Source organism: Caloenas nicobarica, chromosome 1, assembly GCF_036013445.1.
Source record: "Caloenas nicobarica isolate bCalNic1 chromosome 1, bCalNic1.hap1, whole genome shotgun sequence".
Lineage (NCBI taxonomy): Eukaryota > Metazoa > Chordata > Aves > Columbiformes > Columbidae > Caloenas > Caloenas nicobarica.
This window is the reverse complement of record NC_088245.1, coordinates 20,360,684-20,377,743: the sequence shown is the minus strand read 5'-3', so window position 1 is coordinate 20,377,743 and position 17,060 is coordinate 20,360,684. Positions and strand designations below refer to the sequence as shown.

General features: G+C 39.6%; 1 protein-coding gene across 3 annotated transcripts in view; it reads left to right on the top strand.

The window, feature by feature from the left end:
- Positions 1-53: 53 nt before the first annotated feature.
- Positions 54-17,060, top strand: part of ALG12 (ALG12 alpha-1,6-mannosyltransferase) — a 33,227-nt gene continuing 16,220 nt past the window's right edge. The window contains exons 1-10 of one of the 3 annotated variants that reach the window (XM_065656908.1): positions 54-141; positions 4,295-4,484; positions 4,636-4,768; positions 6,251-6,424; positions 7,786-7,980; positions 9,311-9,414; positions 9,880-10,103; positions 10,800-10,969; positions 11,164-11,239; positions 15,220-15,464. In XM_065656908.1, the coding sequence (XP_065512980.1) occupies positions 4,320-4,484; positions 4,636-4,768; positions 6,251-6,424; positions 7,786-7,980; positions 9,311-9,414; positions 9,880-10,103; positions 10,800-10,969; positions 11,164-11,239; positions 15,220-15,457 (1,479 nt within the window). In that variant the 5' untranslated portion in view covers positions 54-141; positions 4,295-4,319 and the 3' untranslated portion in view covers positions 15,458-15,464. Of the gene's footprint in view, positions 142-4,291; positions 4,485-4,635; positions 4,769-6,250; positions 6,425-7,785; positions 7,981-9,310; positions 9,415-9,879; positions 10,104-10,799; positions 10,970-11,163; positions 11,240-15,219; positions 16,553-17,060 lie in introns of those variants that run through there. The other 2 variants (XM_065656901.1, XM_065656914.1) reach the window with 2 other exon arrangements.

The window sequence follows — 17,060 nt, the reverse complement described above, 5'->3', positions numbered from 1 at the left end:
TGCTGGGGGTGTGCTCTGCCCTCACCTAATATGGCTGGTCGGGGAAGTGGTCACGTGGTCACAGGGCTGTCTTCCCCCCTCCCGCTCCTGGCCCCCTCCTGCCGGCGCCGTCTGTGGGGCGGCCACGTGGACGCCCGGGTGGTGAGTGCGGGCCGGGCCGGGCCGGGCCGGGTGCTCTGCGCCCATGGCTGTGCCGGGCTGGGCCGGGCGGGGCGGGAGCGGCAGGAGTAACGGTCGTGTGAGGGGGGAGCGGGGAGGCCGCTAACGGCCCGTTCTTTCCCCGCAGCCCGGGTACAACCGGGCCAGCGGGCGTCCCCGGAGCCCCGTCCCCCGCGGAAGCGCTGGGCTGCGGCTGTAACCGCCGCTGCCAGGCGGTCCCCCCGGCTCTCCGCCTCCCGGGCGCGGCGGCTGCGGCGTGGCGGGGGAGCGGGGCCGGGCCGGGCAGCCGCCTCCTGAGGGAGCGCACCGTGCCTGTCAGCGGGCAGCGGCCTCTGCCGCGGGCCCGTGCGGCCTCGGGGACGGTGCCGGTGGCTTCCGGAGCCGGTGGTGATGCCGCGGTCTCCTCTTGAACCGCCCGGGAGCGACCTGCGGGGGAGTAGCGCTAAACCCGCCCCGAGTGCGCACGTCTCGGTGCGGGTCCCGCCGATCGTAACCCGGCGTTTCTCGGGTCCCGAGCGCGGTGGCTTCAGCGTCGCGCGGCCCTTGGAGGCGGCTCCGGGTGGCGGGGGCGAGGCCGGGAGGCTGCGCTGCCCGCGGGGACCCGGCGGCGGCGGCTGTGCCCGGGCGGGGCGGCCGCTGGAGGGCGCCGGGCACACGTCTGAGGGCCGCCGGGCAGCGGGGGCAGCCGTGGGGTTAACGGGTTCAGCTGGAGCGGGGGGTTTGTGGGGGCGGCTTTGTTTCTTTTCTTTTTTCTTTTCTCTTTTCTTTTTTTTTTTTTTTTCAGTTGAGAGCATTCTGTGTGTTTCTTCCTCAGTCTGAAAAGTGACATTTTCTACATGGCTTCGTAACACCTTCACAGCTGGTGTTGTCTCAGAATTGATTTCCTGTCTCAACTTCATCTTTCTTATCTTAATTTTCATTTTTAGCCTGTCCCCAAACTCATGAGGAAATGTATGTAGGAATACCAAGTATCATGTTCCTTCTTAGAAAAGAAGAAAAAGCAATCCCAGCAACTACAAGGTTTAAATCTGACCTCATTCAGAAGTTAGCTGCAGGAGCAAAGCTGGAAGAGCTGCTAAAGTGTAGGGAAAAACGTGAAAACTGAAGATGATACAACATAGGTTTTACCAAAGCTGGATCAGTCCCTTATACTGGGATGCTCTTGGTGGTTCTGCTTAGATGCTTCTATATAGTGTATGAGGGAGTGAAATGCAGTTTCTGTAGACAGATTCAACATGCTTTTTGGCTGTCAAACTCTAACAAATTTATACTGATGAGCGTCTGGAAAACATAAGTGTGACAAATATGGTAGATTTTTTTAATGGAAAGAGTATAAAGTCCATTATTTGAACTAATGACACTTCTGCAGAAGAAGTATAGAAAAAGAATAAGCCATTTTTATGAAAGTGCTTCAGCCTTTTTTTAATGTAAGAAAACAATTGATTTTCATCCAGTGTAATCTCAGGAAGGGATGAATTCTTTGTATTGAAAATCTCTTGCTCTTCTGTGATTCAGTCTTACTGCAGACATCTGGGGAGGAGTCAATGTCGCTTTGTACAGGTCTGAGGAAGATTCTTCTAAAGTTGTTAGAACGTTAATTGTGGATGAAACGATTTGTATTCACTTACGATATTCTTCTAACCTTCATTATTAAAATATTTTTATTAAGTGAAAATCTGTTTCTGTGGTTCTGACATTTAAAAGTAAAAGCTGTAATTGCAAGTATTTTGCCTTTATATAGCAAATATATTTTAAACATTGAATTTAGTGCCTTCTTGTCTTGATAAATTCCACTTGAATTTTTGGCTTTGTCAGTATCAGTTTTTGACAGAGCAAGTTATCTTGAGTCTTGACAAGACCAGTAAATTTATTAGGCTTTATCTCAGAAACCAAGGTGTTGTCTTCATGCTTTTTTTTTTTATCTTCTAGTGTGTTTGCCTTCAGGGAATCTCAGGATGTATAATGCATATGATTATCTTCAAAATCTATGAGTATGCTGGCAAGCCTAATTTCTTCAGGCATACAAAAGGATGAAGTCAACAAGATAAAAAAAGCCTTGTGATAAACTGTGTATGCGATATGCAGCTTCACTGTCATTCTGATGATTTAGGAAGTTGAGGACTGATTATTTATGTGGTGATCAACTGAAGATAATCAGGAGCAAGCTATATTGTAGAGTGGTCAGACTGTAATGAATGGAATATTTATAAGCGGAGGTGTTTGTTACACAATTGATATCGTTAAGAAGGAAAAAATAGAGCTTCTTGGCACTTCGGTCCTTTTACAAGGATTCATTTGGTCCTAAAATATCTGAAATGTGAAGAAGCTGCAAGTTGGGAATGAGGAATACCTGCCTTGCTGCTTCACAGGACACACAAGCTACTCCATGCCTGTGTTGCTGTGTGCAGCAGTGCGTTGATCCTGCAGTCTCCATTTTTTCTCTCGGATCATCTTGGCCAGAAACATGAGATGCCTCTGTATTTATTGGAGGAATTCAGCAAAAGAGCTTTCTACAGACAAGAATTTGTACAAGATAAATTGCCCTGTGCAGAGGCTTAATTCCTGCCAAACACTCCTTGAAGTGCTCCTGATGGCAGTCCCAAACCTCTTTTACTGCTGCTGTGGAAGAATGATTCTATTGTGGTGTAACTCATTTTTATCCAGCCTTGTAAAGAAGTAATACTAGGCACAGGTTAAGAAGACTTCTTCACGCTTCCTGGGATGTTGTGTTTATTTAGGCTCTTAATATTGCAAAACAAGCCAAAAATTGTAAGGACCTACCACAGAACTCTCTGTCTTTGAGCCCAGGGTTAGACCTTCCGTTACAGTCTGTAACAGCAGCGATCATGAGGAGACACGATCAGTGAGGTGAAATTATATACAAATACATGCAATTTACAGGAACTACACAAGTTTCAGGATTTATTGATGTTAGTTGTGAAAATAAGGAACACTAGCTCTCTGTTTACTAATGAGCAGGAAAACATAAATTCGGGAAAAGGTAACTCTAGGAGACAGTTGCTAAGTGATCCTAGCAAATCTGCCAACTATCTTACATCTTTTTGATGGATATATTTAGACCAAAACACAGGAGAGAACATCTCTAACCAAAATCCCAGTTATATCCTAGAGGTGCTGGTCTTGATGTTTTGTTTCTGTGAGAAAGGAACAATAACTATAATCAAAATCTCTTTTATTATATTCTAAAGTTACAAAAACTAGGAATCTGAAATTAAAAGAACATGAAATAGATTACCATGTTTTTGCTGGAGATGGTCATGGAGACTAGCTTTTTTTTTTTTTCCTTTCTGGTTTATAATCTAAAACCAGAACTGTTTACCCATGACAATACCTATGCTTTATTTGCTCTGGTGTCACCTGGACACATGATTTTATCATCATGATAAAATACGTCATAAATACTACCATAAGAATGTCTCTGCACAGCATTGTGAAGATAAGCACTAGGGAGAGACAGCCTTAATTTCCAGGCAGTAGTGCAAAGGATGGGGTTCAGACTGTTTCACGCCGTAGCAACACGTGGTGTGGGTGCCGAAGGGGATTCCTCCTTCACTTGCTGAGTCCAGATCCAGCCAGTGGCAAGCTGGCAAATTCAGAAGATCTGAGTACTTTTTTCTGAGCAGTTTCTCATCCTCGTGGTTCCTCTCCCACTAGTTTCAGCATCCCAGAAAAATGAGGCAGTATGTTTCCAAGATCATGTGTAAGTCCAGTGTGAGATTAAAGTGAGAGTAAATTACAAAGCTGTCTCTCTTGCAAAATGCAGACATAATTGAGGTGGCACTCTCAGCAGTGGTGAAAGTATGGAACGCAAAGGGAAATAATTTATTAAGTATGGTGTATGCTGTCTGAGTTTTTTTTGGGTGAAAACTAAAACCTTTACTTTTACAGAAGGTGGCACAAATCCCGGAATTCTGCCTGAATGTGTTTTTTACTATCTACTTGATTCGTTGAATTTATTAAAAAAAAAAAAAATTGGATGGATCATTTGATTTAGTAGTCTTTGTTTAAACTTCTACAGTACTGTAGTATGTTTTTCTTGCATTATGAATTTGTTTGTACACTTCATGCCAAGTTATTAATGTATTTTCTTTTAATTTTCTTTCTATAATAATAGAATATATGTGAATTTTGAACCCAAGATGGCTCAGAAGAGGAGCTCAAGTGGGCGGGCATTCCCATTGCTGCTGCTGATCATTGTTGTGGCCTTTGTTCATTTAACTGTCTGTCCTTTTACAAAAGTGGAGGAAAGCTTTAACTTACAAGCTATCCATGATGTGGTGTATCACCAACTGGACTTGGATAAGGTAAATTGGAAAGAAGGTGCTCTTTCTTGGACACTGTTAGAGACTGCTATTCCCTGCTGTGTGAGTAGGATAAGTGCAGTATGAGTATGATTTATGCCAGTTTTCCTTTGGTTCCGATTTGCCTGTCTTACGCAGGTTTTCCTTTTTGCAGTATGACCATCATGAATTTCCTGGAGTTGTCCCAAGAACGTTCCTTGGACCAATTTTTATTGCTGCTCTTTCCAGCCCAGCTATATATGTGCTTTCCGTGCTTAAAATGTCCAAGTTTTACTCCCAGCTGATAGGTATGAGAACTTTAAATCATCAGAATAGAGATGTTTTTACTGCTGGACTAATACTACATTGTTGTAACATTCAGTGATTGGATCAATTGTTAACATGTGATATTCTTTTCCTCACGTTGCAAATGGAATTTTTTACACAGCTTTGATTTAGCAGCAATTTACGATTTATTAATATCTTGTGGTAGATTACAAGGTTAGGTTGTATGATTACTAATAGCACTTAATCATCAGTCAATTTAACAGTGTGAGTCAAATAAATTTGTTATAATCAATCAAAATAGTGACTTAATTAAAGATTCATAAATGGCAAGGTTCATACTAAACTTACAGCAGGGTTTCCTTAACTAAAACCACACACACACATAAAAGAGGGTATATTAAAATACACACAAAAAGACAAATAGACAAAACAGTTCTAAAATCAAATTACATACACACAAAAAGGTTAACCCATAGTTAAAATTTCCCTTTTGTGAGTTTTATAAATCACTCACTTTTATGTGTTGACATTTATGAGTGGACAATTGTCAAACTGTGTGAAATTAGGCCTTTCAATCCTTGCAAAATCAGCAGTAGACGATCATTGAATCTTGGTGAAATCAGCCCTGAAGAGGCATCCCGGGGGGGGAGGTCCTGGGTCACCACCTGCTGCCCTCCAGGAGAGCTCCACGGGCCTCCCTTTAGGATCACTATTTATAGGGTCGCGAGATCATTGACTTCAGTCGGTGTTTTTTCCACTCCAGCTGCGCTTAGGATGAGGTAGTATTCTGCTGTTTCCCACCATTTGTCTACGTCCAGAACTTTTCAGATCATATAGTTCTGGTACCATCCTGCTCGGGCTGTGATCCAGGTAGCAGGTGCACCAGGCTGTCAGGAGTGACTGATGGTTGCCACCTTTCTGGGCAGAAGGGGGGTCTTTTCCCATACACAGGAGCTCTAAGAATGCAGAGGGGTTGCCTCAGTGCTCGGCTCACTGCACTTGCATAATGGGAATTGTTCTCCCCAACGTGCCTCGCTGGTCCGGGCATTCAGGTGGCCCCAGGGGTGGCAAGCTGCAACCTCCACACCTTAGAGAGGGATTTTGCAAACTGTAGGTACTGAGTGCCAGCATGGCAATTCCACCCCCGCCTCGGAGTAACTGGCAGTACAGAGAACGCCTGTGCTAACAGATGTCAGACAACGTAGAAAAAGCAAGTGTCTTCAGAGGGTACACTCCCATGTGTACTTCCGTGTACACTTCAGAAAATACTGTTTAACTTGGGCATAGAAGTGTTGACCTTTGCACAAAGGTATCAAACAAGTTAAAGTTGGATTAAAAAGATAAACTAATGGGGAAGTTTTGCATTTCCTTTCTTTGAAGCTGGTAATATTGTGATATCTTGTGTTATTTTTTCATAACTTCTTCCCATTACGTTATGCAACATGGTTTATCAGTGGTCCCTCTGATATTACTCTTACTTCCCATTTTTATTCTTCTAATAGTCCGAGGAAGCTTGGGGCTCAGTGTGATTTACACACTATGGAAGTTGCAAAAAGAAGTTAGAAAGCAGTTTGGAGCAACTACATCAACAATCTTCTGTCTCATCACTGTCACTCAGTTTCATTTGATGTTTTACTGTACACGAACCCTCCCTAATGTGTTTGCACTTCCTTTTGGTAAGTATTTGCATAGAAATAATTTCAAAATATAAAAATTCTTCTCGAATGTATCAGTACTTAAAGCGCTGAATATGTGTGATCAGACCAAATTAATATATGTACTTGATTAAGTTGTGTGATAACAAGACTAGAAAACTTCAGCAGTTGTGATTTCTTTTTTTTCTTTTTACTATATGTGCTTTCAATGACTGTTGAATCAAGTTTTCTTGAATCTGAGTGTACATGGAGTTTGGCACATGGCTTTGATTAACTAGTGGTTTGAGTGCATGTATCTGATGCATAAACCAGAGCCATTGAAAAGGCCATAGGTACACCTGCAGTTCAGAAAAAAGTCTGTGAACCTGATCTACACAGGAAGTGGTTTTCTCATGAGAATGTGGAAGAAACTCGCACCACAACCTTTCCACCTTCCTCTTCTGGAATTATCTACAAATGTAGCAGTTTGTACACTTAAAGGGGGAAAAAGTCAAAGTCAAAACTTTACTGTGCACATACAGTTTTTCCCCAGAGATGATGAGCGCAAAGATTAACCACATGTGACAGATATTAGCTGAGTCGCTTAATGCTTCAGTGCAAGTTGTTCAGCTGATAAAATCATGAGGTTGGTCTAAGAACCTGTGTGGATCAGAACTGAAAAACAAAACAAAAAGCAGTTGAATTGTCAGACAAACACCATGTAGTAATAAACTTCTCAGATAATTTCTGCAGGTATTAAAAAATACAAGTTGTTTCATGTTTTTGTACTATTAATGTTTCACAAACTTTGCTTAGGATCATGACCACTTTACTATGTAGTCAGTGTTATCATGTGATTTAAACTGAAAAAATAGAGACAGCTTCATCTGTAAAGATACAGTGTGTCTCCAGCTAACCATACAAATGGATTTGTAGTTCTTCCCCCTGAGTGGTATTCTGTAATCTCTCTTTCATATTTGAAATGGAGTGCTCTTGTCATGAGTACAGGATATACTCAGCCAAGAGAACAAACTAACTCTTCAGCTTATATTGCACAGTAATAATTATGAGTCTTTGTTTGAAAGGCTATTAGTATTCCTTTAAGGTTTGTTTGGTTGGTTTGTTTGTTTTCCCAAAAGCTATTACATATTCTGTCTAGGAAGAGTTTCCACGCGTTCCATGGTACTACTTTCCCTAATTACTTAAACATCAACAGTACAAAGTTGTGTGTTATTCCAAATTACTTTTATCTAACAGAGGAAGAATTTCTGGGCTAGAAATTGTAGGAGGACCAAGAGAGGTGAGAAGTTCAAGGAGCAAGACACTAGCATTGAGAAAAATGTTGCCTTTTAGAACACCAATAGGTCAGCATGTCAAACAGTGTGCTTTGTTTATTTTTGCAGTGCTCCTGGCATTGACATTTTGGATACAGCAAAAGCAAAGGCCTTTCATTTGGTTCTCAGCTTTGGCAATTATAGTCTTCCGATCAGAGCTCTGCATATTCTTAGGCCTCATGCTCCTGGTGACGTTATTAACTAAAAGAATATCGATTTTCAAGGTGCTTTCCCATGCTGTTCCTGCTGGAGTTTTTTGGTTGGGTAAGTGTTTGCTTGGAAAAAAAAATGCTACATATACTAAATTCAACAGAATTCTGGAGATTTAACTGACTTCTCTGGTGACTTGGCCCTTAGGGCTTTTTTTTTTCCTCCCTTTTTTTTTTTTTATGTCTGATTCTATTTGCTAGTATATATGACAGGGTTATCTGTTTATTTGAAAATTTCCACGTGAGGAAGTAGGTATGCACAAGGCAATAGAAAGATTCTGTGAACCCTGCCTTTTTATGCTTACATGTAATGTCCCGATCTTAAAAAAGCTTAGATGTGCAAGTTGACTTTAGTGTAATTAGTAGCTGACTGTAGCTACACATGCATTATCAGCTGTAGTATCTATTGCTGTGACAATAAGCTGAATCCCAGGATAAAATACAACAGTGTGACGGACAGGGACACCGAGCAAGAGGATTGCCGAGAGAGTCACAGTTTGGCTCAGTTTCTTTACTACATTAATTTTAATAGCTTAAGTGATTATCCATGCTAGAGAGGTTGAAAAATCTCCTTGTCTCTACCCATCCATGGAAGGCTTATGCATATGCATGTAAATACTCTAAGCTTCTCTGCCAGCCTACCTAACTAAAAATGCTGCTGTCAGCAGCATTTGTTGTCACCAGTCATCTGGTAGTGTGCTGTCCTTCCACAGGGTGGACAGTAGAAACAAGGAAAGATTATGCCATGTATGCCATGTGCATTTGGAGGCCCCTCGCAGCGTAAGAGTTTGCAGCTCCAGTGGGAATTACTCACCAGAATTCCCATTCCCTCCCTGAGCAAACTTCTTAAATACCAGAGCAATTTTCACAGAGCTGAGTGGATGAGATGGGGCTAAGGGATTTGCTGGTCTCTGGTCTTTCTCCTTTCATCCATTATCCTCCTTTTTCCCCTCCCACCTAATAAATAGTAGCAAACCTCTATAAATTGTTTTTCTTAACTTATCAGCTGTACAATAAAAAAATCCATTTAGTACCATTTGAAGCTAACCCAGGTTTCTTACCATTGATTGAGTTTATGCTCTCTTGTTCCTTTAAAACAAACTTTAATTAAACCACTGCTTTTCACATCTGGGGTTGGAGTGGAATGAATCTCAATCAGATTCCTATCTAACGTGCTTCCGTTAAGACTTCTTAATAGAAGTGCCTCCCTCCCCTGCATTTCCACTGCAAGACGGACAGATTCAGCCTTCTCTGTGGCTTTGGGTGAGGCTTACAATGCATGTTGCAGTTTAAGTTTATCTCATCAGTAAACGTACAATTTGGATGCGCTAGGTTGCTTTGCCCTAGATTTTAATTCACGCGGATTTGTTCTTTAATTCTTTCAGGGCTAACAGTTGCTGTGGATTCTCTGTTTTGGAGGCAGCTTGTGTGGCCTGAGGGGAAAGTGCTCTGGTATAACACAATTTTAAACAAAAGTTCCAACTGGGGAGTATCCTTTGAAACATCCCAGGAAAAAGATCTATTGAACACTACCAGCCGAAGCAGAGATTTGATGTAACCTGTTCCTAAATTCTACTTTTCATTTAGTATGTCAGTATTTGAAGCTTATGAGACAATGTCTGGTTTTTTTAGATCTTTCTGTAGATTTTAACTTTCCTCTGCTGACTGTTCCTTCTTGCTTCTTTGTGCTCTACCAGTGTAGAGCCAGGTTTCTTCCCCTGTGTTTTTCATGTTACCCATCATTAGCGCCATTTGATGTGCCTCTGGGTGATGTGAATGTAGTGAGGCAACTGCTTTTATTTCTCAAAGGATAAAGCAGAAAAACCAAATGCCTTGGCAATAATGTGATACACAAAAAGTATACTGCATATTTGTAAAATTTGCATGTACTACTGTAAAGAACTGTTACTTATCAGCAGTGAAAGCATCCTTAACTCTCCTTTTCACCTTAAAGACCTCCCCCTTCTTATGGTATTTCTATTCAGCCCTGCCTCGTGCTTTGGGATGCAGCATTGTGTTTGTACCTTTAGGTGTAGCAGAAAAGAGAACTCGGATATTACTTTTACCAGCACTGGGATTTATTTTCTTATATTCATTTCTCCCACATAAAGAGCTGCGTTTTATCATATATACTTTCCCTGTCTTCAACATAGTGGCTGCTAAAATGTGCTCACGCATGTAAGTTCAAAATTCTGTTTTGTTGTGGTTTTGTCTATTATTACTGGGTTTTATGTGCTTCTTTCCATCTTGGAATCTGGATCATCTTGATTTTTGTATGCTTTAGAAAGGAGGTCCATATCATTATACCCATTTAACTAATGAGGGAAATAGAGACAAAGAAAAATTATTTGATAGGACCATTTAGCAAGTCTGGGGCAGAGTCGATAACAGAGCCTTGATTTTACTGTTATGCTGTTACAACTCAGTTTATTTTTTTCACCAGAGAAAAAGACACATTCCAATGTACTACTGTGTTGTTAATATGACTTACCTTAGGAGATAGTTTAATATACAGGTGGGGCTCATGAAATATGGTGCTTGTATTAAGCAGTTAAACTTGAGTATATTGAAGCTAAACTCTGAATTTCTTTGATGGAGAATACCTTCATAGCTAAAGGTTTGAGACATAGGAATACTTTATTGATGAGCTTGTGTTAGCTTTATTAATGAGAATATTCTAATTTAAATGTTGCTAGAAGCTAGCCTTTTTGAAATAGATAATTGTGTTCCGTAAACATGATTGTAATAAAGTTTGCATTAATCTTTATTATCCAGCAATGGAGTTTTCATAAAAGTTCTGTCACAATAGACAATGACCAGTATGAAAGAAAAATAACAGTTTATTCTTACTCATTTTTTTCTCCCCTTCAACAGTCTGAATAACTACCGGAAATCCTGGCTGTACAAACTTGGATCTTTTTTTGTTATAATGCATCTTCTAGTTAATGCTGCTTATTCAGGAACATCTTTATATGTTTCACATTTCAATTATCCAGGAGGAGTGGCAATTCAGAAGTTGCATGAGTTGGTACCTTCAACAGCAGGTATGTAAATCTGGCTTGAGGTATGTTTGCTTAATTTCAATTGCAAATTTTTTTCTGCTGGTATATATTTACATGTATTGGATATTATTTCTTAATACTATTTACATGCATCTTTTCTGTTACTGTTTTGTTAATTTATTAATCAGAGTGTTCAAAGAATTTTGAAATTGTATTTTGTTTTCTTGTTTATATAGACGTCTCTGTTCATATTGATGTGGCTGCAGCACAAACAGGAGTTTCTCGATTTCTGGAAATCAATTCAGATTGGAGGTATGTTGTGAACAAGGTATTTTGATCTGAAGAGAGGAGCCTGCTTTTTCCTTTTTTGTGTATACACAGGGGCAAGCATCAGAGATACAGTTTCTCGTACGGCATATTTATTAAGCCAGGTCAAGAGCAATGTGAATCTTCAGAGAATGTTGATGTGAGCATTGCTGCCATTTCAGAAATAGAGCACTGCAATGTTTTTTAATTGTTTTGGTTGGTTCTGGTTTGCCTAAATAGTTGTAGAATCTTTTAAAGATGTTGGAAACAGTGCAAAAAATTGTTAGTTAACTAAAACAAATATCTTTGATGCAGCTACATTTGATGTATCACTAGATCTTGTAAACCTCAGCTGTAGATGAACATTTTTTGTGGGACTATCTTCTCATTTGCTTTGTTTTTAAATGATGTGTGGCAATGTGAGGCTTATGCGTGTATTAACACTCAAAGTGTATTTTTGTGTGGAACATCCTTCATATAAATGGCATTGAAGCTGCTGTTGTGGTCTATCAGTCACATTCATTAGCTCTGAGGGAAAGCAGTTCAGTGCCTTGTTACCATGACCAGCAGTGATGTACAAACAGTTTTAAGAATCAGAATATTTAAATTAATAGTATGAGACATTTCTGGGATGCAGACCAAAAAAAGGGCACCTTTCTGATTCTTAGGCCTACCTCTTCACATGAAGTGTAGGTTTCTAATTTAAAATGTCATCTTATGAAAATGATTCAGCAGAAAGTGACACAAAGGCTCATTTCATACTTGTACAAAACAAAAGCAATACAGACTTTGGTTTAAGACGTATTCTGAGCACGGGTTCTTTTTCTGCAGTTATAGTCTTCAGGATCAGATGAACGAACATAACTTAATTATTGTTTTGTTCAGTGATAAAACTATTTTGGAAGTAAAGAGGAAGAAGGGAAGAGTATGCTTCTGGGGGAATTATAAAAATCATTGAGGTTGCTATGCCTTATTTCTGTGCTCTCTTACAATATTGTGATGATATGGGCAGTTTAAAACTGAATTGTCTTCGCAGTTACCAATCCAATGCTTATTTCAAATTGTTTTTTGCATGTTCAATCTAAAGAAGGTTTAAAGCCATGAATAGTCGGGTGGAGACATTAAACTATTAGAGTACAAGTGATAGAACACACATGATAGCTAAAATGTTCCAATCTTTTGGTTTTTGAATATACTTAAGTACACACACTACTCTAAATACAACTCTACTCTCTAAATACAATGCTTAATTTCAATGATCTGTTCTGGGTGGTGGGTTTTAGATTGTTTTGGGCTTGCAAGGCTGTAGTGTAGTAGAATTGGAAGGTGAACAAGTAATATCCCTGTCACTGATGGTCTGTAGCTGCAAGACTACGAAACATCCAGTTTGTCTCATTTTTATCTTTACTCATCATAAAAAAACCTCAAGAGGGATGATTCATCATAAAATTTCACATTAAAAAAATCAGGCAAAATCCACAACTGAGCATCGTACACAGGGCTACCACTTTGACAGCACAATAGTGCAAAGTTTAATGGCACCAGCTGACCATTTTCTCTTTATCCAGAGAAGTGACAGCCTTTCAGATGGATGAAAACTAATTTACCATCTTCATAGACTATGTACATCAGGCAAAAACAGATTTATGGATAGAGCGGCTGTGAAGGCTGATGATTCATCAGGATAACTACAATCCATTATTAAAAGTGTCTTAAAGCTAACAGCTTGCAGTGGTGTGCTTAGATTAGATCTATTTGCCTAAAGAGAAATGCAAGTGATCCATTATTTTTCTTCAAAGGGTGATTGAAAGAAGTTTGCAGATTCTTACACAGGACAGGTGTTACAATCTTGTCTTCAATTAGCACAGTCTCTTTGAACCAGGAATAAATATGCTGTGTAAGTTTAAAGTATTTAAAAATAATAAAATTCAGAAATGCTTGCAGCCCAGATGAAAGGCCCTTTATTTGCTGATGAAGAAAATGCAAAATCAGTAGCTGGTAAAGTTGTTATGAAGCATGCCCTTCCTTCTGCCAGCTGGGATGCACGTACCATCCTGAGTGGTATTGTGATCTTTTTGGAAATAGCAGATTACATTAGTGTGCAATTTTTTTTTTTTTTTTTTTTTTTTTTTTTAAGAATAAGAAAGCACCTAGTATGCAAAGTCTAATTCTGCAATACATGATGTATTTGACACCTCTGGATTCTATCAGCCTGGGGTCTGTTCTAGGCTGCCAAAATTTTAGTTTAACAAATGTTAATGACTGCTAGGTCAGAGAACATTGTAAAAATAGACATTGATATTATTGTTTCTAGTTTTTCCACAGAGAACTCAGGCAGATGAGAGGCCAGGTCTGCAAAGATACATGTGGCAAAAGATGCAGCCTGGATTTACTCTGAGGTGCATTTAAGAGTATGTAGGGTTTGTAGGCAATTGTACCACTTCCATACCAGGGTCCCTGCCTGTATGAAAAGCCACAGCCCTGAGTTGCTTGTGAAATGTGTGGCCTAAATCAGGTGCCTAAGAATAGGAGCTCCAAATGTTGATAGATGACAGGTCACAGAAAAGGGCAACAGAAATGGTGAAGAACTGGGCACTGCTCTTCACTTTGGTCACAGGGCATGGACACCCTTGTACAGTTAGGTGCCCAAGGCTGTCTTGTAATCAAACTAAAGGTATGTAACATCTGTCTTAACCTCTGTCTTCTGGACTGTTAGTCAGCATTAGTGTAGTACGTTTTTCTGGAATATAGAACAAAGATCCGAGTCCAGGTCTCCCACTTTTGGAAGTACACTAAACAGGTGTCTACAGAGTGTTTTGGGGTGGACTTATTCTTTCCCTCTGAAGTGTTTGCATTTAGGACTAGGTCAGGCTGCCATGTCCAATATAAGCATCATAACCCTTAGGCTATAAATTCCACATGACTCTCTTCAGTGAACGAATAACTGTTGTGAAGTAGAACAGTGTCTTCAGGAGACAGTGAGGGAGATGTCTCTCAATTTCTAGAAAATTGGAGAGGTTCATACAGCTCTGTGAGATAACAAACTTGGGTTCTGGGCTTAGGTCAGACTGAGAGTGGCTGAACATCGATCCTTCACATCCCTGCCGAATGTTTAAGTCACCTGTTTTCTCATCCTGTAAATTCTTTCTACAGCTAGACAATCTAACTGCTTTTGAGAAATAACTGTAAGTGTACATGTTAAATAGTTTTAGAACTCACTAGTTACTTTTTACATATTTTTTAAAAATATATAATTTAGATATATTTGGGTACCTTAACAGTTTTATAAAAGTTGACCCAAAGTGGCCTGCCCAAACATGTAGTAGATCAGGGAAATGAACCCAGAAATAACAAGTGCCAAGTTATTACTATAATTGCCAGGCTGTTCTTTCTTTTCTACAGTGTTTAAGGAAGTCTTCTCCCCACTATTCTCTGAGGCTCCTACTTTAATGTACAACTACAGGAAGATAAAGGTTTCTGCTAAGGTGCCTTTTTTTTTTTTTTAATTAAAAAAAAAAAAAATGTACGTGGGGGGGGAAAACCACCACCACCACACACAAACCACAAAAACACCTCCCCCCCAAAAAACACATACAAAAAAACCCAACAAACAAAAATTCCACAAATGCCCACACTTATTGAAACTGCAACTTTTTTAGAGTAAAACTGAAAAACTAGTTCACTTTTCTACAGTCTTTGGTGTCCTTTCTCCACAGAACTCAAATAGAGGATTAGTGAGGAATTTTCTAGGATTCCTGATTTATTTCATAATAGCAGCAGAAGGACTTGTATAGAATGACTGGCTCTCTAAACTCTTCAAAAATAGTCTTTCCTCCTCCAGTACTAGTTAATTTGATCAAGAGCTATAACTGAGAATGTTACAGTTCCTTTCGTCTTTCATCTCGGATGCTACATGCCCTTGTGATAATGGAGATGTTCAATATGTAAAGAGAGGAAAGTAAATAAGCCTTCTTTATTCTCTACAGGTATGACAAAAGAGAAGATGTTAAACCAGGAGACCAGTTGATGTTTTCTTATACACACATACTGATGGAAACAAACCCTCTTCAAATATCACATTACAAGACAACCCACAGGCCACTGGCAAATATACCTGGCATCAGTAAAATTGGGTTGAACCTTACTGCGCTACCTCCTTTTACTTTAAACTTGAAACCAAAATTAGTACTGTTGGAAAAACTTCCTGTATCATCTCGACTGTGAATTTTAAGTAAGTCTTTTGATGTAATTTTGCTGATGACTGAATAATTTAAGACAGCAGCAAATTGTCATTCCAGCACTGCAATTCAGCTTCTGTGGAAAGGCACAGAAAATCTTTGTACCGATTGGTATTTAGCTCCGTCCTGTTTCTTACATAAATATTACAATGCATTCCTAGTCAGTACGTACTCAAATACTGAGTTGTATTGTTAGATACATTTGAGAGAGGCTACCTACTAGTTTAGTGGTATTAAGTAAAACCTGTCGACTTGGTTTGGGTAGCTGTTTCATAATGTAGCACAGGTATGTCCTAATTGACCTGTATAAAATACATAATGGAACAGGTTTGTGCTGTGGCAATAATTTGATATGTAATCTGTGTGTGCAAAAATGTATTACTTGATGTATCTGCAGGATTGTAACCCCATCAGTTGTCAGATTACCTGTGTGAAACTTAATGATGTTATCAACATAGGAAAGCCATATTCATTGTAGCTTCATCACAATACCTAATTGTGCCCTGTAGGCTACCAAGCTAATTAAAGTGAAAGATTCACTTCAAAAGCAGTTGAACCTCTTGACAAGCACTGTCTCATAACAGATTCGAGTATTAAAGGATGGTTATCTTTATTCCAACCGTTCATGAATAAGCAGCAACTTGGATTTCACGGGAAAAATAATTTTAAAACCAATGTTTCCCTCTTCTGCTGCAACGATATTATCTTAATTTGCAGTGCAAAAATTTACCAATGAAAATATTCACTTGAATATGCTTTAAGAATATAGGTGCTGTTTTCCTTTTTTTTTTTCTTCTGTTAAGTAGTCCCTTCAGAAAGGAATAATCTTATGTGCTATGTGTTGCATTCTATAAACTAGAATAAGATTGCATGCTCTGTAGTCTCTTCATTAGATGTTTTTGTTAAGGGTGTCTGCCTAGATTGCTGAGTGGAACAAGTTAATGGTTAGGACCAGTTGTAATATGACAGGAGCTCCATTAGTGTAAGAAATCAGAACTGCTTAAATAATCATGGGCAGAAAACTCTTCCTCACTGACTGAAAACTCAAGTGGAAAAAAAATTGTTGAATAAAGTGTTATGTTTTGGCTTTTTTAACTCAGAAGTGTGCTTCATTCAGGAACTACCTTCTCTACACTTCAGTTTTTAGAACCATGTTTTCTCTTTATCCTCTAGATTATGTATCAGGGCAACTGCTCTGGTGGGGTGGAGCCTGCTCCCCTGTGGGTGGCTGTTGCTCAGGCTTCCTCACGCTGAGCAGATCTGGCAAAGGCAACATGCAGAACTTGTTGGTCCAGTTTCTGGCTGCTCTTGAAATTGAAATCACTCAAGTATTATCTATTTGACTTGTCTTTGGAAGAAAACTCAGCTTCCTCCAGAGCCAATTTGAACATCAAAACAATTCACATGAGACAGAAGGAAGTACATGTGCAAATATATGAGAAACTGGAACAACACAGAACTTTTCAGTAAGGATGTAGGCCCTGATGTTAAGCCTAATAATTGACTTAATGTAACTCTCCCACACTGTAATCCACAACTAAAATGTATCCTGCCCAAGTGTAGACAAATGTCTGCACAGCTGAAATTCA